We start from the raw sequence: 20,793 nt of genomic DNA, 5'->3' as shown, positions 1-20,793 counted from the left end.
TAAACATATTCCAAGTAATATCAATGTTAAATATGAAAATTTATTAATTAGAAATTAAATTTTAATTCTTTTGGGGTTTAACTTTTCAATAAGTTCGGATATTTTTTACTCTTAAGGATAACTAGTTAAATAGCTATAAAAATATAAAGTGTTATATCTTACATAAATATTTTTAAAGACTTTATTTTGTCTAAAGCACATTTATTATATTTGGTTTCACTAACTTGAAATAATTGAATTAAATATTAAGGGTCTGTTTGGCCCAACTCTTTTTAAGTCTTAAAAGTTACTTTAAAATTAAAATTAAAAATATATAAGAGCTTTTAAAACAAACTTAAAGTTGTTTGGTGATGATTATTTTTTAAACTTTAAAGTTATTTTTAATTTAGAAGTTGTTTCGTAAATTTTATATATATATATATATATATATATATATATATATATATATATATATATATATATAATGCATATTGATTAGTTGTACTATTAACATCTATAATTTAGTGTATAGTATAAGAAATTAATAATATTATTATTGAAAATCATTATACTATAAAATAAGATATAGTATACAAAACAAATAGAAAGTTGGACAATACTAGTATCTACAAAAATGATGATGTAAACACAAGAAAGAAAAAAAAGAATAAATAAAACATAACTTTAGATGTTATGAATTGTAGAAAAAATTGAAAAATTGCCGTCTACTTCACTAGCGCCATTTTTTTTAAAGAAAAATGTTTTCATTGGGATTCGAACCCCGACCACATCTTTTAAGCTCCGAAAAAGTTGGTTTCAACGCCTTTTTTACAAGCTCTTTTTATTCAATTTTTTGTCTTTTAAAAAAAGCTACTTTTTTTCATAAGAACTTTATAAAAAAATGTGTTTGTCCCTCCATCTCCTTATAAGAAGAAGAAAAATAGATAAAAAATTGGGTCAAACGAGCTCTAAAAGAAATTAAAGATTCAATGTTGAAATTCTAATCGTTAAATATATATTAACAAAACTTTTATAACTGAGAAAATTTTACTAGCTAGCATCAACATAAAAAATGTTTAGAAAAAAGTTATAATAGGTATTAGTATTAAGTCAAATGGTAAATTTATCCGACGACTCCCGTATTAATAGTAGAAATAAAATAAAATTGGAGTATTAATATAAATAGATATAATTAATTTGGATTTTGTACTGATACAACAAAATATGATTTTTTAGGTGTATTAGGGATTTTGATAGCTGTGTGTCTCAAGAGTGTTTATAATTGTTTTGTACAAAAATTGTTGTAGATGAACATGTGACTCCACACATAAGAGTGCAGGTGAATTGTGTGTTTTAGAAAAACAATAAATTCAAAGAGTTTAAGAACATTTTGAAATTTTTTTATAATATGGAAGCAAATATTTAAATTGCGAAAAGTAAAAATTAATGGGAGAGAGAAGACACCGGAGAATTATACAGGTTCAGTCCATAAGACTTAGCCTTGTCCCTAAGATTTGATCTTGAGAGTATCCAATATAAGAGCTTTTAATAGGTTGAACTTTTGAAACCCCCTTATACAAGAAAAATGAAGTTTCAGGCTAACTTCTAACAAAACAGCATACACTAGAGAGAAGTTCTTAGTCTCCCTTCCAAACGAAGGATTTAAGCAGTTAGTCTTCTTTCTAAACAACAACTTCAAGTGGTTAGTCCCCAAGCTAAACCGAGATTTTACACTAGTTGATATTGAACCATGGTGAGCTTTTTGTATCGAGATGAACTCACAAACCAAACTGAAGTTTTGACCAGGCTAACTACAAACTAGTATGAGATTTTATACAAGGCTTATCTCGAACATAAGTAAGCTTTTAACTGGGTTGGGCTTACAAACCAAATCAGAATTTTACCAGGATGACCATGAACCAATTTTCGATTTTATACCGGGCCGATCTCGCACGAAAGAAATATTTTGAACGTACTAAGCTTTCGAACTGAACCGGTGACTTAGAATCTAAATCCCCAAACCAAAGCTTTTAACGGGTTTAGCTTCGAACCCAAACAAACAATTCCTAATGGATAAGTAATTCAACCAAGATAATAATACTTGGTGAACATACAATTATACCCTTCCAGAATACAAAATTCCCGACCAAACATAAGACCTTTCTTGAAAGCACTACGACTAATCTCTAAGAGGGAGAAAGTGAGAAAATATTTTTAGAGAGAATGAGCAATGTGATATAAAAACTCATGATTCTAGATGTTAAAATATGAGAAGAGGGACATCTATTTATAGCTAGAGGCTGACACAAAAAAGGAATTTTTTAGGGCCAAATTTAACGAGCCAATCGATTGACATCATGCTCCAATTAATTGGTTAGCATAAAAATAAACCTTTAGAAGGTTTTAAAAGGAAAGAAAAAGATATATAGTCGTTATCTTTCATAAGAAAATTGTCCTAAATATTTAAGGAGCATTTTTGCACTAACCCAATAGATTGGGTACAAGTGTCAATCGATTGGCCAATACAAAAAAATCTCCAGAACTTTTTTGGAAACTCCCAATTCAGCCGACATGTCTTCAAAGCATTTTTAGAAATATTTTCTTTAAGAAAAATAAGTTATAAATTTTGTGTGTGTGTGTGTGTGTGATTAGCCGTATAGCTTTACGAAAAAAATCCTTGTGTTTTTACAACACTCAAATGACTCAGACGCGACTTGGTGAGCTTTCACACTTTCTCTCTTTTATTCTTTAAATTTTTAAGACTTGTCAGATAATTCAGTCATATAGACATTTGCTTGAATTACTCTTGGAGATTATGCATAAGATTTATTCTCGTTGAGTGTCATCATTAGAGAATCTTTGCAAAGATCATTAAACTCTAGCTTGGTATGCTTGCATTTATAACCGCTTGTTATTTCTTGCACCTTAGTTGTTATCTAATAACACCATGTCGCTACCGCGAAAATTAACAAAGTCGCCACTAACATATTTATCCTGAAAAGGAAGGGAATGCCAGCAAACCACAAAACAAAACAACGGTCTCAGGACCAGAGAAAAAAAGGTAAGGGAGTCGGCTACGCGAGGGGAAGGTGTTAGCACCCCTCGCGCCCATCGTACTTGATGGTATCCACGCCTGTGTCTAAAACTATGGGTGTGTAACAAATCTACGCTAATCTGGACTAAAATGAATGCAGAATATAGGGAAAAGAAAGGATTATGCTCGCACGGGCCCTACCCCGCTGCCTACGTATCTGTTTTGCAGAATCAGAGCTACCGTAGCTCGGCTAACTAATTTCTGTTTGTTCTGTGTTTTTTAGGTGAACGAGTTACATTCACACTCCGCTGCTCGACCTTTGGAGACTTATGCTTGGGAATAGAGCGGAAATAACAAGCTCTTAAGAAATGAAAAATCAAAGAGTATGGTTTGTGTTTTAAAGAATGCATGAGGAAAACCTAAACTAAGGGGGAAAGCTTCCTACCTAATGTTATCATACAAAGGGTACAAGTCTAAACTAAACTAGCAACCTACGGGGGAAAAGGCAAAGGCAAACAATATTATCACACAAACGAGCTCCGCTCGTAAAGCAAACAAAACCACCGGCGCAGGCGGAGTAGTAGAAAAGCGGTCCCGCCATAGCCAAGGGGAGCGAATCACCCGAGTCAACCAAGCATTAGACCTCGTGAAAATGATCGGGCCATAGACAAGATGAGCGGGTCCGACTACATGAACCCTTTTCCTGACATACTCGATAACAAGATCTTGTGTTGGTTCAGAAGCAAGCGACGCATAACGTGCGCATACCGAACAGACTCGATGAGACTAGGCAGGGGTTGATTGCTAACCCTTTCCGCATGCCTTCCATGAGGACTTAACGGAGTGCCATATAGGACTTATTACACCGTGACTCCCTGCCGCAAAGCACAAATGTAAACACACCAACAAAAATAGAGCCTCTTTCGAGGGCTTGGCCAGATGCATGTCTAGGTCCTACTTCTCATGTTAAAGGATGATGCGAGAAAGCGATAAAGTGCAAGAAAAATAAAATGAAACGGGATCAATACCGAACGGATTATGATCCGTAAAGTGCAGCGAAGAAAGCAAGAAAACTAAGGATCCCGCGAGCGAGCTAGCAAAGCAATAGCAAATAGTCAGCACACCGATTAGCCATGTAAGCAAACAAGGGTCGACGTATGCGTCGAGCATAATCACAATACACCTGCAAGAGGAACAAGCAATCCAAGCAAACAGATATAAAGTAAAAGAAACATGTCTCCAAGATGAGAACACGACACGAGTGAATGAAATTGTGTCCCGCAAATAAAGCGGAACACTCAAGTGATAAGTGTCGATCGGTGACTATCCAAATGCCTTGCACACTAGCACACAAGTTAGAGATATTAAACATCGCAATCAGAATTGCGTTGGTGCTTTACACCGAAAAATGATAACGAAATGAGAAATTTGACATTAATACACTTTTAAAACATAAATCGAGCGAAAGTAAGATAACAACCAGAAATAGCACTCAAATGTTAGTCAAATATGTACACAAGTATATGGAAACCAAAGCAAGTATTTACAAGTCAAAAGGTACACCGAAACGTTAAAATCGGGTAAAAACGATAAAAACTAAACTTGTCGGAATCAAACCAAAATTTTATGGTAAACTAGAAACATGCCAAAGAACTCAAATATGCGGTCGGAATTTATTAAATCGGCTCGGAGGCACGACTTTTGAAACGGGACAGTAGCAAAAACGGTAAAAAAAAGTCGGCCGAAACTGAAAATAAACTGTACAAACAGCTCCGAAAACATTATTACGTATGAAGAACATTATTCACATGCGTTAAAACTCTAAGCGGATCAAAAGATATGATAAAACACAATACCGAACAAATTACGTCTATTTACGGCAAACATAACATAACAAGCAAACGCATTGAGACGCTACATAAAACCAACATAAAGCTCCAGCATGAAACGTTATTATTTATAAGAATTTTCGGTGATGATTTCCATGCAATCGGACTCGGCAAAACGGTCGATTCGGTCAATTTTTGGCCCAAAAAGTCAATTTTCGCAATTGCTGTCACAACTTCCAGAATTTAACAAAAATTGCCCGAATCAGAATTCCGTTCGCGTGGAAAGCTTCAGAATCATCGAATTAGTACGGATACATGTAAAGAAGTCAAAAAAACTCCTCACGGATCAAAAGATATGACATTTTTAGCAAAGCCGACGTATCGCGCGCGTTGTGGAAAATTGAGGAAAAAAAGCCACAAGCAAAGCATAACAGAAATTTCCAGCAAGTAAGAGCAACAATTAACATGCAAACAAACTTTATTATCACTTTGAATCAACACTAAACCATAAGCAAATGTCAACAACTAACAACCACAACATCGCCTTTCAATCTTTCATCAATTATAGTCAAACATAAACTCTCACATTCATTTTATCAAACATGTTATGTGCCAATTTTGAAATCAAGAACAAACTCAATATTACCAACAATCAATTACCAAGCAACAATCAACTCTCATATTCGAATCAATTCAACATGTAGTATGTCAATTTACATCATCAAACATCAATTACATGCCACAATTATTAGATCTAATCAAACTTCATATAATATGCACCAAATCAATCACCGACATGCAAATTCACCGATCAATCATCATCAATCAAAAATAAAACCTATATCTAGATTCAAATTCATGTAATAATCAACAATTAAGCACTTAATTCAAGATACGAAAGCTTACCGAATGAAGTTCTAATTCGACGCGCGAACACGACACGAACGTGAACACAAAGCGAAGTCAAAACGCGAATCCTAGGGGAGAGAAGAGAGAGGCACGCGAGATTTGCAAGAAAGAGTGGAGAATTCGAACTTAATATCTTGATCTTCAATTCATGTTGTTCTTGAATTTGATGAAGATCAATGAATGTTCATGAAGATTGATGAAAGTTTTATGATATTTGTGGTTTTGATCCAAGGGAATTGAGAGAGAATTGAGAGAAATTGTTTTTGATTTTTGGGAGAATTGAAATTATGAGAGAATGTGAAGGAAAATAACTTATATAGTGTGAATGGTGAAACGTCCGAAACGCCCTTAATTATCTCTTTTTTGACTCGTTTTCGAGGAAACTCGGTTCGGGTCTGAATTACGGAACGAAACCAATGCCATTATGAAGATGACCAAATTCGTGACTCGTCGCCGCGAGAATCGTCTCAATCCGATAAGCGATGAAGAAATTACGCGCGTTTGAATGACGAGAAACGTCGATTCATCAGGCGCGACTGTGCAGAATTATGTGCGCACCGCTCAAAGAACTCGATAAAACTCCATCTTCGGCTCAAAATATGAACAAGCATGTGTGACTAAGAATCGAAGCTAACAAAAAATTTCTGAGAAAATGCCGCCGGAATGGACTTCATACGATAAAAATCGAAGTAGTTATGAATTTTCAAACTTGGCGCGACATACCCGAAAATGCACTTTTTACCGAAAGACTACGACGTTCCTCAAAATGCTGGGAGTTTTCAATGCATAATTGGCCTTCGGTCCGAACATATGAAATCTTGGTAATGATGGCACGAAGCTTCAGTTAAATTTTCGAGCGAATCCGACAAGCAGATTGTGAGATATGAATTTTCCGAGGCACGAAACCCTACATTCAGCACCATTTTTCACTGCAAAATCTCAAGTAATTTGCAAATTTGACAACATTCCTCAAAGAACCGGCTTCCGAGCCAAACACGAAGGTTGTAGATATCGTCGAAACAGTCGGGGCCACGCGAGAACTCCGCTCATACCACCTTCAGAATAAGATTTGTGAATTTTCTCATATTTCCACTGTTTAAACCATTTTTCACATTGCGCTTCTTTAAAACCACCAGAACTTTTTATTGATTTTCTTCAATTTTGAATGACGAAATAAACGTCATGGATAACTTATAGCTCAAATAAAGAGGGAAAATTTTGGGGTGCAACACACCAAAACACATTATATATGTGATTCGACTTGCACACATTTTATCCTTGTTTTATCTTTATTTCTATTATTATGCTAGTGTTTTTTCTGTGTTTCAGGAACTTAACAATATGAGAGTCATACATGAAGAAACAAAGCAAAGATGGTTGTCGTAAAGGAGAATCTCATGGTTGAAAAGTCAAAGATGGTTGTGGAGGTCTACTTCTGTGAAACCTTGTAGTAATAAATGCTGGGGAGTTGTGCTAAAAGAGAAAAAGTGTTTCTCTCCCTTAAGACCACTTTGGCACTAAAAATAAGGAGAATTATTTTATGTTTTGAGATATGTTACAAGTTGGATGTTGTTAAAAGCAAGAAAAACCTTCTTTGTAGTTCTTACTGCCCTCAGATTCAGGATCAAACTCTGAATATTCAAGCTCATCATCATACATGAATCAAGATTCTTGAGACTCGAGTGGGATCATCCATGTCAAAGAAATTGAGATTCCTAAATATGTGGGTGATATGTTGGAATATCGGTTAAATAAGGCCAATGAAGGATGAGATATTAGGGACAACATAACCATTAATGAACCTTCTAGTGAAACATCTGGAAATAAGAAGATTATGATCAAGAACTTGAATATCGATAAGATAAGAAAGTTAGAAGTTGTTGTTGCAGAGCTAATGGAATAAAGTGACTACAGTGATTCTGAGTTAGATGTGGATAACTTGTATTAGCTCATAATCTAAGAGACTGGAGTATGGAGCCTTCTACCAGGAATATGAAGGCAAGAATGTAGTTTCTTTTCAGTCTATAAAGGCTTCATTGCCTCCAAATAAATATGTACAATAACTGTAATAATGTTGTGCATCTTTGCATGTGCGGAATCATGTCATGACTCACGAGGAAATATGCTCTCAACAGTTTCCTCCAGTCAAGGTGGGTCAATTATCACTTCTTAAGTGTTCCTTGAGTCAAAGGTCCGAATATCACTATAGATACCTCTTCTCCAAAGGAACATTTCACTTCACGTGAGTTTGCTCTCTCCATAACCAAAAACACTACTAAATAGAACTTCTTGTCGCTGCGAACAAGCCCTCACAATAAGAAAATTACTAAGGCCTATGTCATCCCGACTAACTTAAGGGTATCATGCACTCCTGTACTTTTTGACATATACAATTTAATCATTATATTTACAAATAAATGATCTATTTATAAAATAAAATTGTTTTAAATGACTAACTCATTTTAATTTTTAATAATTTTTTTTTATCAATTTACATTCTCATTAATTATATTATATGCATCATTCTAAATATAATATTTTTATAGTATAAGTAGTTTAGTAAACATATATAATCTTTTTAATGTACCTTAATTGGTGAATTATCCATTAATCTAAGAGAGAATTAGTTGACGTTGCATTAAATTTTAAAAACTACTACATTACCTTAGAAAACAATTGGCTGATTATGGATTATCTATTTGTTAATAGAAAATTTTACTTTATATCCCTACATAAAAAAATTGGACTGAAATACCCTCGTATAAATAGTACATATTTTAAAAAATTTCATTTTTTCCTCACATTTTAGAAAAAATTTTGAAACACTCAAAAATATATAAACCGAAACACTTTTTCAAAGTCTTCCGGTTTAAAAAAAACTACACCGGAACACTTAAAAAAAGAGTTCCGGTAATTTTCAGTTGTTTAAAGTTGCATACCGGAACACTTATTTAAAGTGTTCCAGTGGTTTATTTTTTTTATAAAATTCTAGACTTTACGCAACGGTTTTGAACCGTTGCCTAAAGTGAATGACAAATTAAAAAAACGTTGCCTAAAGTGTGGTTTGAAACCAATCAGCATAGGCTACGGTTTTAATCTGTTGGCCAATACCCTTTGGCAACGGCTTATAACCGTTGTGTAAAGTTTAGAAATTTTTTAATAAATTAAACCTCTGGAATAGTTTTAATAAGTGTTCCGGTATGCATCTTTAAACCCCACTTTTAAGCTACCGGAACTCTTTTTCTAAGTGTTCCGGTGTGATTTTTTTGAACCAGAAAACTTTTTATATATTTTTTGGTGTTTCAATTTTTTTTTTTGAAAATATGAGGAAAAAATGAAAAAAATTAAAATATGTATTATTTATAAGAGGGTATTTTGGTCCAAAATTTTTCGTGTAGGAGTACAGGTCTAATTGTAGGGGTAAGAAGTAAATTTTTCCTGATAATATAACACGCCGTCCGTCAACAAATAACCGCAACGCTAACCTTGATCGTTAGTTTATCTAATCGTATGTGTTAGGTACGAAGAAAACTAAACGGAGAATTTCACAGCATCTTTCCATTTCACTATTTCAAATCAAGAAGTACCTCTACCTTTCCACTATTTGGCTATTCCTATCTATTTTTGTGTATAAACCAGTAACAAATCCGTGCGTTAGCACGAATTCTGGTACGGGACGCGCATTTGTTTTAAATGTATATTTTTTATAGAAAAATATATATTAAAAGTACTTAATATTTTGCGGAAAAAATAAGAATAATTAACATTAAATTGTGTCTAAAAAAATTCAGAAACAAAATTGAAAGCACCAAAATTAAATTGTGTCTAAACAACCTTTTATAACTTCATGTTCCCGTTAATAATCAATATTTTAATCAGTAACTTCATGTTTCCGTCGTTAATTTCAAAATGTTTAGATCAGTAACTTCATGTTCCCGTTTATATTCAATATTGTGATCAGTAACTTCATGTTCCCGTTAATATTTACTATTTTAATCAATAACTTCAGATTCCCGTTAATTTTCAATATTGTGATCTGTAACTTCATGTTTCCATAATATTCAATATTGTGATCAGTAACTTCATGTTCCCGTTAATATTCACTATTTTAAATAGTAATTTCAGGTTCCCGTAAATATTCAATATTGTGATCAGTAACTTCATGTTCCCGTTAATATTCAATATTTTGATCAGTAATTTCATGTTACCGTTAATATTAAATATTTTAATAGTTGATTAATTTTCATATTTAAATATTTGAATTAATAGTTTCATTGTTCTATTTTATATAATTTTTATATTAGAAGAAAATAAATTTATTAAAATTTTATTGCATTTATTTTTCCTTTGCCAAATAATAATTATCATCCATAAAATTATTAACAAAATGATTGCATTCAATAGGATTTGATACTAATAGAATAAGTAGTACATTTTTTTTCGTAGATATGTATCTCTCCTAATTACATTGATAACATATATTTGTGAAATGACATCAATAACAAATAATAATTTTTCTAATATTTATTTGTCCAAACATTATTTTAATTGAATAAACTTCATTATTGACATATATTAATATAACAATATTATGAATCATATAAATTAAAGTTAGTGATAAGTGACACACATTTTTGTATTTTATCCAATAACACGTCTTTTCAAGTATATTTTTAAATTCATTTTAATTAAAATATTTTTTAAACCAAAAATATTATTATTTTCTTAAAAATACTGGATCTTAAAACAAAAATGATTTCAAATTATATTTCTTTGTTATTAATATTCAATTACTAAAATTAATTTTTAAAAATTAAATACTATTTTAAATGTAAATTAACAATCATTTAAAATGATCATAATAATTTTTTTATTAAAAAATAATTTATTAGAATATTTTGGTTAATAATTTATTAGAAATAATAATAATAGTGTAATAAAAATTGAAAGGTGAAAAGTGAAAAGTGAGTTGGAAAAGTGAAAAAGTGAAAAGTGAGTTGGAAAGTGAAAAGTGAGTTTGAAAAAACCAACAAAAGACATTTTTTGCCCTCAAATTTATAATTTAGACTAAGATAACACAATGGCATTTTTGTGATTTCCAGAACAATAAACTTTCTTATATTATAAATTATAAATTTCTAATATTTATTTGTGCAAACATTATTTTAATTGTATGAACTTCATTAATGACATATATTAATATAATAATATTATGAATCATATAAATTAAAGTTAATGATAAGTGACACACATTTTTGTATTTTATCCAATAACATATCTTTTCAAGTATATTTTTAAATTCATTTTAATTGAAATATTTTTTTAAAACTAAAAATATTATTATTTTCTTAAAAAATATTGTATCTTAAAATAAAAATGATTTCAAATTATATTTCTTTGTTATTAATATTCAATTATTAAAATTAATTTTTAAAAATTAAATATTATTTTAAATATAAATTAACAATTATTTAAAATGATCATAATAATCTTTTTATTAAATAATAATTTATTGAAATATTTTGATTAATAATTTATTAGAAATAATAATAATAATAATAATGTAATAAAAAGTGAAAGGTGAAAAGTGAAAAGTGAAAAGTGAGTTTGAAAAAACTAACAAAAGACATTTTTTGTTCTCAAATTTATAATTTAGACTAAGATAACAAAAGGATATTTTTGTGATTTTCAGAACAACAAATTTTCTTATATTATAGATAATAATAATAATGTAATAAAAAGTGAAAGGTGAAAAGTGAAAAGTGAGTTGGAAAAGTGAAAAGTGAAAAGTGAGTTAGAAAGTGAAAAATGAGTTTGAAAAAACCAACAAAAGACATTTTTTGTCCTCAAATTAATAATTTAGACTAAAATAACAAAAGGATATTTTTGTGATTTTCATAACAACAAATTTTCTTATATTATAAATACATATCCATTTCACAAACCACTCACCAACTACAAAAATCCCATCTCATTTCAGCTACTACTCTTTTACTCTCTTTTTCTCTCTTTGTTTGCTTCATTGTATGGCAACCAATTCGAGTAGTCGATCGTTTTCTGGCTTCGGGAAGCGAGTTTTCAACCAGATCTGGAACTCCAACTCTAAATCTTCTCTCCCAACCGCATCTAGGTATAATTTTCTTTCTCTAGTTCATCATCATCGGTTAATTTTGGTTCTGCAGTTATAGTAATTTACTCTGTTTTTTGCTGATTTTATTTGTTTGATTTCTCATATTTCTATGTATTTAGTTGATTTAAAGTCTAATAAATAGTACTATTAATTGAACTGTAAGTAGTTTTGCTAATTAATCAAGGTTTTATTTTAATTTATGAACAAATTCTGTGATCTTTTAGGTTTGCAACTACTCGAGATTTTTCATATTTGGAGTAGTTAGTTTGTTAGTTCGTATGGTTGATTATTTACTGCGATTTGCGAGTAGGTTATGATTTTTTGAGATCATTTTCGATTCTTGTTGATTTCTATGGGGAAGCTTTTCCGAGCAGTGAAATCGAATCGTGGATTATAGATATTCTAGAAATATTCTTTTAATTTTGAGTATATTTTTATATTTCATTCGTTTTCTTTTCCTGGAAATATTAGGCTTCAATTGAACGTTGAAAACAAGATTCCGTTAATTTGTTATTCGTTTTCTTTTGCTGCAAATTGTGAGTTATATTAATATTTGAAATATTTCATCCCAATAACTTAGAGTATCATACACTCCTGTACTTTTCAGACAAATACAATGTAATCATTATATTTACAAATAAATGATCTATTTATAAAATAAAATTGTTTTAAAATGACTAACTCATTTTAATTTGTAATAATATTAAATATTTTGTATCAATATAAATTCTCATTAATTATATTATATGCATCACTTTCAATTTAATATTTTTATAGCAACAGTAATTTAGTAAACATACTACATATATTTATTGGAAAAAGCTAACATGTGCCCCAAGGACACAAGTTAACAAGATATTTATAGAAATATTTTATTGAAACGCGTGCATTCAATGTATCGAAACTTTAAATTTAACTTTATTACATTTAATTATATTTTACTTTTTCTAATTATAGTATCCTTAACATGTGCCCTAAGGGCACATGTTAGCATGACCCATATTTATTTTATATAAAATCTTTTTAATGTACCTTAATTGGTCAATTATCCATTAATCCAAGAGAGAATTACAGTAGTTGACATTGCATTAAATTTTAAAAACTACCAGTAACTACTACATTACCCAAGAAAACAATTTGGCTGTTATGGATTATCTATCTGTTATCGCAACTAACGGCGTTCGTCAACAAATAAACGCGACGTTATATTGACCGTAAGCTTCTCTAATCGTACGTGTTAGGTACGAAGAAAACCAAACGGAGAATTTCACAGCATCTTTCCATTTCACTATTTCAAATCAAGAAGTACCTCTACACCTTTCCACTATTCCTATCTATTTTTGTGTATAAATACATATCCATTTCACAAACCACTCACCAACAACAACAAATCCCGTTTCATTTCAGCTACTACTCTTTTTTACTCCCTCTCTCTTTCTCTCTCTTTGTTTGTTTCATTGTATGGCAGCCAATTCGAGTAGCCGATCGATTTCTGGCTTCGGGAAGCGAGTTTTCATCCAGATCTGGAACTCCAACTCTAAATCTTCTCCTCTCCCAATCGCATCTAGGTATAATTTTCTTTCTCTAGTTCATCATCATCGGTTCATTTTTGTTCTTCAGTTATAGTAATTTACTCTGTTTTTGCTGATTTTATTTGCTTGATTTCTCATATTTCTATGTGTTTAGTTGATCTATAGTATAATAAATAGCACTATTAATTGAACTGTAAGCACGTTTTTGCTAATTAATCAAGATTTTATTTCAATTTATGAACAAATTTTGTGATCGGTTAGGTTTTCATATTTGGAGTAGTTAGTTTTTTAGTTCGTACGGTTGATTATTTATTGCGATTTGCGAGTAGGTTATGATTTTCTGAGATCATTTTCGATTCCTTACTATGGGGAAACTTTTCCGAGCAGTGAAATCGAATCATGGATTATAGATTTTCTAGAAATATTCTTTTAATTTTGAGTATATTTTTATATTTCATTCGTTTTCTTTTGCTGAAAATATTAGGCTTCAATTAAACGTTGAAAACAAGATTCCGTTAATTTGTTATTCCTCTCTTTTTCTCTGTGCGGTTCTTTTGCTCCAATCTTTTTATCCTCAGCTTTATCTGATTCCTCTTTAACTTTTCTTTGCTGACGTCATGAACTAGTGTAGCATTGCCTTTCTGATTTTGGATCCATTTCACTTTTTATGAATGATTAATTAATGTTAATTTCCTTAAATCTTGGAGTTTCCTGCATAGGAATTCACTTCTTTCTCCAGTGCCGTCTGTAACTTATTGTTATAATTTTGGATTAAGCAAAATATAAAATGAAACAATGATAAAAATAATTAGTATGTTTATTGATTGCTTTTTATCTTGTATGATAATATACGCCAAAGTTTGATATGACAACGGCAAATTTCGTCCCTACAACCTTCCTTTGTCGGAGAGGAAAGAGAGCGATTGGGGTAACTTTTTTCCTACTCATCCATCCACCTCCTCAACCCACCATGTCACTTTCAATTTTATGTCCCCAGATTTGTACCCTCTCAACTTGTTGTATTGTATTCAGGGCTATTATGCTTTTCTTATTACTATTCCAAATCTAACTGTTTAATTTAATAAATAAAGGTTAGTGTATTATATTAAATTAAATTAAATTCAATCTTTTTTGATATATGAGAAGATATCTTCAATATCTTAAATATTTTGGTTTACCAATAGGAATTTCTTACAGGCATTATTTTACTTGTAGTCGGTTTAGTTAACAAAGATAAACGTCAATTTTTAGATTTCCTTAGTCAACAAAAATCTTTTGGTTAACCATACGAAATAGCCGCTCTTTTCCTATTTTGTCAACGTGTAAATTAAAGATAAGATCTGGGTCCAATCTATTTTCTTTTATATTTATGTTAGTACTATTTACTTATAAACATTTATGTTTATATAAGCGTATAATTTTGAATGGCTTATATTTATGTTTATATAAGCATATATAATTGAAAGGCTCATGTGTTTTAAAATTGATACTTATTCTGGTATATGTGCAATTTGGTTTCTTTTTCAACCTTTCTAGAAGCTTAGAAAACACATTGCGTGATCAATTAATTTTTGAATGCCTAATTTTAATAGAGGCATTATGTTCGTCAATAGTGCCATGGAATAAGTGAATTATTATTATATAGTATTAAAATTAAAATCAAATATGAATATGGATCGAATAATGGTACGATACCTTTTTGTTTGTTTGCGCGCATACAATGCGTGTTTCATGCTTTCCATAAACTTATATTATTTCATCTTCTTTTTGGATTTATTATTTCTTTCCTTTCCTTATTTTTATTTTTTGTCCCTCACGAAGCGCATGGAACCCTATTTTAAAAACTTTTATTATTTATTATTATCTATTAAATTTTATATGTCATTCTAAATGTATTTCTTCGGCGTATAACAACCTGCCCAAGTTCTAAACTCTTAGTTGAAAATTCATATTCATGACAATTATGTTATGGCGGTGGGAATAAGGCGGTGACGGTGGATTTATCCGGTAGGGTGGTCAATGTGCTATGGTCTAGTAGTCTAAATCTCGTCCGTTATTTTCTAAAAAGTTGTGCACATACAGATATGGATAAGGTGTTCCTAAAGACGCCTATGTCTATCTTATCTTTTCTTATAGGTGGAGTACATGTGTGCATAATGTCAATTTATGGCATTAGAGCTAAATTTGTCTTATCATTATTTTATTAAGTAAGGTTTTTTTAAATAAGTTTGTATTTAAAAATTGGTATAATATATAAAAGTGTACTTTGTTATAATAAAAAATTCAGCCAATTAAGAACCATTTAGATTTATTTGTTTAAAAACTTGACTGACTTAAAGTTTGATGTTTAAATACTTAATTATATGAAATATCCTACTAGAACTTTATATTTTTGGTTTCAAACCGATTGGCCTGGAAGAGGGGGGCGTGGAAAATGCGGGTATAATAATACATAAAATTGCAAAAAGCAGGTGGATTGGTTGGTTGTTCAAACCGCACTAAGGTCGAATATACCCATCACGTGATCATTATTCTTTGCTTTGACAGCTAACCATCCATGTGGATGACTCATTCATATCCAGCCGCTATTGTTTATAATTTGATCTCTTTGTCACCCAGGAAACGAGAGTATATTTTAAAAAATTGTCTAAGAAGAATAGTTTTTTTACAAAATTTTAAAAATGTTTCAATGATATAGTTTATGGCAGTTAATATCTAACTAGTTATGTTCTTTTTATTTGACCGGAATACAGGAGGGCAGCATACAGTTCTTTGTACGACAAGAACGCTGATGATCACAACCATTCCGGGCCAGTCCCTGATGATGTGATCCAGGCAGCTGAATCCACCAAATACTGGGCACCACACCCACAGACTGGAGTATTTGGGCCCCCAGGCGAGCAAGCCACTGCTGGCTTCCATTCAGCCTCCACTGCTGATGCAACTGCTGCTGCTGCTGCTGCGGGGTCAGTGCTTGAGGAAAAGGCTTGGTTTCGCCCCATCAGCATTGAGGACTTGGAGAAGCCCCACTCTCATCCTTGATATAGTTTATAATCCTTTCCTTTAGAAGATAATATATGTATATGCGTGCCTCTATACTCTAAAATAATAAATAAGGGCAGTACTTGTGACCGGCCAAGTGTGTGGTTATTCTAGCTTGTGTATGTTTTGTGCTGAACTTCAGAGTGTGCACAGACTGCACTGCAGGTTGATGCTCTTTGAAGAGTTTGGGCTTGAGACATAGCTAGACATGAACTACTTTCTTATGCATGTAAGCTTGTTTTTGCTTTTGCTTTTATGCAGCTTTAATATTAGACCTATGGTAATGGTTGTGCTTATTATGGTGTTCTCTTAAAATTTTCTTCTTATCGTAATATTGCAGTAGTCAGAACCACAACAACTCTGGTGATTGCCGATTGGGTTGATCTACTACCCTTAACCCAATCTGTCGTTGCATCGTGCAGTTTTAAAGTAGTCAAACTCACGAAATTCCTTTACCCAAAACTAAAATCTACAAGTGTCAGGGTTTCAGGGAGTTACTGAAAAATATGTTAAGTAAATGCATTTTATAATATTTATATTAAAAAATGTTTAAATGGTAACAATTCAAATAGAGCTATACATGTGAAACTTGTATTTTTAAAGACTAAGATAAGAATGTAGTGTATGTAATTAAGTGATTTAACTGTAACTTGATTTTTTTAAGTGTTATATTTTTATAAATACTGTTATTAATTGGTCAAATCTCTTGATTTTTAATGTTATACAATTATATTTCACTTCAACAAAAAACTGTTGCATTTTAGTAACATCAAAGGTTGAGACTAAATTATTTTTTGAAACTTTCTCTAGCGATGTGTTGACTTAAACTTTCTCTACCCTTCAATTTCAAGTACGATACCCTTCAATTTCAAGTACGATCCTATGAAACACTCACTTCAGCACAAATCTCAATAGCTAGATTAACTCAAGCGATTAAAAACACACAGAGAAAAGTCACAGAATTGTTAGCAAAGTGTAACCAAGCCCCTTACAGAGGTGAGGCGTGTCTCCTTGAGCTTCTTGATGGTGCTAATGGAGCCCATTGAAGCCTGTCAAAACTACCTGAGCTATCAGTATTTAAGGGAGGTGGTGCTAATGGAGCCCGTTGAAACTGTCAAAGCTATTTGAGCTATCGGCATTTAAGGGAAGTGATGACGAAGGTTTGGTAGCAACTAAAACTAAATGGTCTAACGGTGTTGTTTGTAGGTAGGTCACGATGAATGTGATTGAATGAACTGATTATAAGACAAGCATAATTTAAATTGACCAACATTAACAATGCCATATAACAATGCCATATACCTTCTCGTCTTTTAGTAGTTTTTAATTTCAATCCTACAAAGTCACTTATTGACTTTGGTCTCAGCAAAAGAACTGGTGAAGCTCTGCCATTAATCTCGTTATACAAAACTGATTAACTATAAGGCAATGGAAATGACACTTTTAGTATAACTTGGTAAATAAGCATGAGCTGAACACCAACTGTGAAAAAGAATCTATGATCATAACATAACAACATTCAGATGATGACTTATACTTTATTAAAACTAACCAGACAGCTTTACATACAGTACTAACATCAGGCATGAAACTTGTCAGAATCTTCATCTTCAGTTGATGTTTGATGATCTGAAAATGCATGTATCTCCTAGTTCAATGCTTGCTCCTCTTTTCGTCGTCATCGTCTATGCTGTCATTCAAGCGTTGCTTGTATTCTAAAGGCCCCTGAGAATCTTCCCAACCTCCGATGTCTCTTGATTGTTCTTCGGCAGATGGTAGGTTTTTCTTTTCATTCTTGCTTCCCTAAATCACAATTTACAACATTTGAGAATTGAGAACCATGAAATGTAACTTTTCGACAGAAATACTCTTATTGACATTATGGCATCACACACAGACTTTATTTTAACAGTGAGGAAAGTACCTTAGACATCTCTTGATTCCGACTCAAACGGCCTTCGTTCCGTGTACTAGATGATTGCTGATCCATAACGTTCTTAAATAGTTGAAATCCTTGGATATCTCCATTTTTTATGCTTGCTTCCAGCTGCAATGTAAGTTAATCTATCATTACCAAAAGTTCAAACACACAAAAAAGTGTCACTTCAACAGGATTTGTCTTCGACAAACAGCTTGATACTAGATATTTTCAAGCCTCATGATCAAGCAATGGAAATTTTTTTGTTTTTTGTTAGTTAAGCAATACGTTTGCTAATCAAAGTTCAATAATCGAAAAACCAAGAGTTGTAAATGAGCATAGGAAGGAGAATGTAACAACAATAAAAACAGTGTGATAAGCTAAGCTTAAACCTGAATGTGAACAATGCAGAAGAGAATGCTAGCAATAGGCAGCCAGCTTTCCTCGGGCGAAATTGATAGATTTGACCTAAGAATGAATGAAAACATCCCATCACACTCAAATACAACCCATTAATAACATACATTAAATTTAAATGCCGTTGGGGGTAAAAGCGAAAAGAAGCTTAACATATTCTTAGATAATAGGGTAACATAAAGCAACAGGTATGTTCTAAAACCCAACCCAGTGAGGTAAAAAACAAAAGCCACCTAACTGACAGAACCCAGGCAACAACAAAGCCACAAAAACCCCTTGAAAAGACCCGAGACCGGTGGTGGCCACAACCTGAAAAAAAAAAAAAAAAAAAAAAGGTACAAACTTGCCTCCCTATCAAATAGCAGCTCTAATTTGGGAAGCCAAAGCGTCAAGCAACTAATGGTTTACACACAGAAAAGGGTCTGTGAACCACTCGTGGAAGAACATAAAAAAAAACTCGAATTTATATGGGAATGTAGTAATATAAAACTAGCAAATGGCTTATTTCGTACATAAATGAACAGCTCAGATTACATGCATTAAAAATGTTTTACAGTCATACAGTCGGGGTATATGCACAATTCATTAGGGCTCACATCATAATCGTCTAATCAAGATTGCCTGAAGATGAATACAATTGTAGAGTCCTTCATAAAGGCTTTTAAGCCATTATCAGCCACTCCCTCTTGTTTTTATCAAACCATTTCCCTTTTTTTAGGTAATTTTGTCTTAAAGACTGCAGTTGAATTCAACAGCAGGCAATCCTGACCATACAACTCGGTCGTAACTGCAGTCGAAAGTGACTGCAGATAATCTATTTCCATCAACAAATACGACCTCCCAATAAAAATATCACATACACAAACAAACACAATGGAAAATAGACATTTACATCTCATGTTTAAAAGGTTTCATAAACCAAATAGGAAGACAAATTCAGTTTATGATACCAATCCAAACAAGTAACCGAATCAAACCACCAGTCCACAACAGCATGAGATGATAATAAAATGCAAATAACCCAAATCACAGACAAATAACTCAAATAAGAGAGAAAAGAACAAGAGAGGCAAATACTTGATATAAGGAGCCAGATAAACAAGCGAGTAAATAGCATAACGTCGATTTCCAGTATCAATCCACGCAAAAATCCAACTCTGTAATCAAATTAATCAAATCAATTTCAGCAAGAGAATGATTAAACAAAAACAAAAAAATTGCGAAAGGGAACTATACATACGAGCCAATTGAAGTAAGGGATGAAACTCATTATCCCCATAACTGCCAGCCTAGTATCCGTTGAAGTGATAGCGGATTCTTCATCCTCTTCGGTGGCAACAGGTATCGGAAAAACCAAAGAAGTGAGCATACAAGCGCCGATTGCAGCGGCGAAAGGAGCATCATCGGAGAAGACCGCTTTGCAAGAGCTTTTTCTATAATCGCTTTTGAACTTGAAGTTGCGTTTGAGTTCAATGATTTGGAAGGAGGAGGGTGGTGTATTGATGACAAATGGTTTATTGAATTTGAAACAAGGGCGTGAATTAAGAAGGATCATAGTATTCATGGTAATGGTTGTTGTATCTGAGTTGAGTTCAATTTCATTGAAGAGAGTCAAAATGACAGAGGCGGCACCGAAAATTTGTTCTCGGGAACCAACTGTAGAGTACAGATATACGAGTAACACTATACAGTATATTACCTGTATTCTACGGATGCAAAGAAAGAAGAGATATACGAATATCATTATAATTAAAAAATGTGTAAGCCACAGGCCCGGCCATCTTCAGGCGCAACAAGCCCTGTAGCGCCGGGCCCCACAATTATAAAGGCCCCTAATTTTTTTTAATCAGTTATTTATTGATAAGAATGAAACATGCTAGCAGCTATGAAAACGAAGCAGTGCTATATTCTAAAGGTTTTTTTCTTTCAACTAGTAACAAACCCGTGCGTTCGTACGGGTTCTGGTATGGGATGCGCATTTGTTTTAGATATATAATTTTTAA

General features: G+C 32.2%; 2 protein-coding genes across 3 annotated transcripts; one reads left to right on the top strand and one right to left on the bottom strand.

The window, feature by feature from the left end:
* The first annotated feature begins 11,693 nt into the window (after positions 1–11,693).
* LOC131652529 (late embryogenesis abundant protein At5g17165-like) lies at positions 11,694–16,751 on the top strand. Of its 2 annotated transcripts, none has more exons than XM_058922408.1 (2): positions 11,694–11,881; positions 16,167–16,751. In XM_058922408.1, the coding sequence occupies exons 1-2, from the start codon at positions 11,778–11,780 to the stop codon at positions 16,453–16,455; spliced, it is 393 nt and encodes a 130-aa protein (XP_058778391.1). In that variant the 5' UTR covers positions 11,694–11,777; the 3' UTR covers positions 16,456–16,751. The 2 variants fall into 2 exon arrangements, with proteins under 2 accessions (XP_058778391.1, XP_058778390.1); XM_058922407.1 differs by lacking the exon at positions 11,694–11,881 and adding an exon at positions 13,183–13,449.
* Positions 16,752–17,869: 1,118 nt separating this feature from the next.
* LOC131652528 (uncharacterized) lies at positions 17,870–20,549 on the bottom strand. Its single transcript, XM_058922406.1, has 5 exons — positions 20,031–20,549; positions 19,868–19,947; positions 18,766–18,841; positions 18,380–18,502; positions 17,870–18,258 (listed from the first exon to the last, which is right to left on the bottom strand). The coding sequence occupies exons 1-5, from the start codon at positions 20,532–20,534 to the stop codon at positions 18,109–18,111; spliced, it is 933 nt and encodes a 310-aa protein (XP_058778389.1). The 5' UTR covers positions 20,535–20,549; the 3' UTR covers positions 17,870–18,108.
* Between the last annotated feature and the right edge of the window lie 244 nt (positions 20,550–20,793).

Source organism: Vicia villosa, linkage group LG2, assembly GCF_029867415.1.
Source record: "Vicia villosa cultivar HV-30 ecotype Madison, WI linkage group LG2, Vvil1.0, whole genome shotgun sequence".
Taxonomy (NCBI): domain Eukaryota; kingdom Viridiplantae; phylum Streptophyta; class Magnoliopsida; order Fabales; family Fabaceae; genus Vicia; species Vicia villosa.
The sequence above is the reverse complement of the archived record's forward strand: the minus strand, read 5'-3'. Positions and strand labels throughout refer to the sequence as shown.

Excerpts from the sequence above, each read along its gene's own strand:
- LOC131652529 (XM_058922407.1), top strand. The coding sequence starts at position 13,343 with ATGGCAGCCAATTCGAGTAGCCGATCGATTTCTGGCTTCGGGAAGCGA. Across the intron at positions 13,450-16,166 it reads CCTCTCCCAATCGCATCTAG|GAGGGCAGCATACAGTTCTT; the intron begins GTATAATTTTCT and ends ACCGGAATACAG.
- LOC131652528 (XM_058922406.1), bottom strand. The coding sequence starts at position 20,534 with ATGATATTCGTATATCTCTTCTTTCTTTGCATCCGTAGAATACAGGTA. Across the intron at positions 19,948-20,030 it reads TCCCTTACTTCAATTGGCTC|AGTTGGATTTTTGCGTGGAT; the intron begins GTATGTATAGTT and ends ATTTGATTACAG. Across the intron at positions 18,842-19,867 it reads TATCTGGCTCCTTATATCAA|GTCAAATCTATCAATTTCGC; the intron begins GTATTTGCCTCT and ends ATTCATTCTTAG.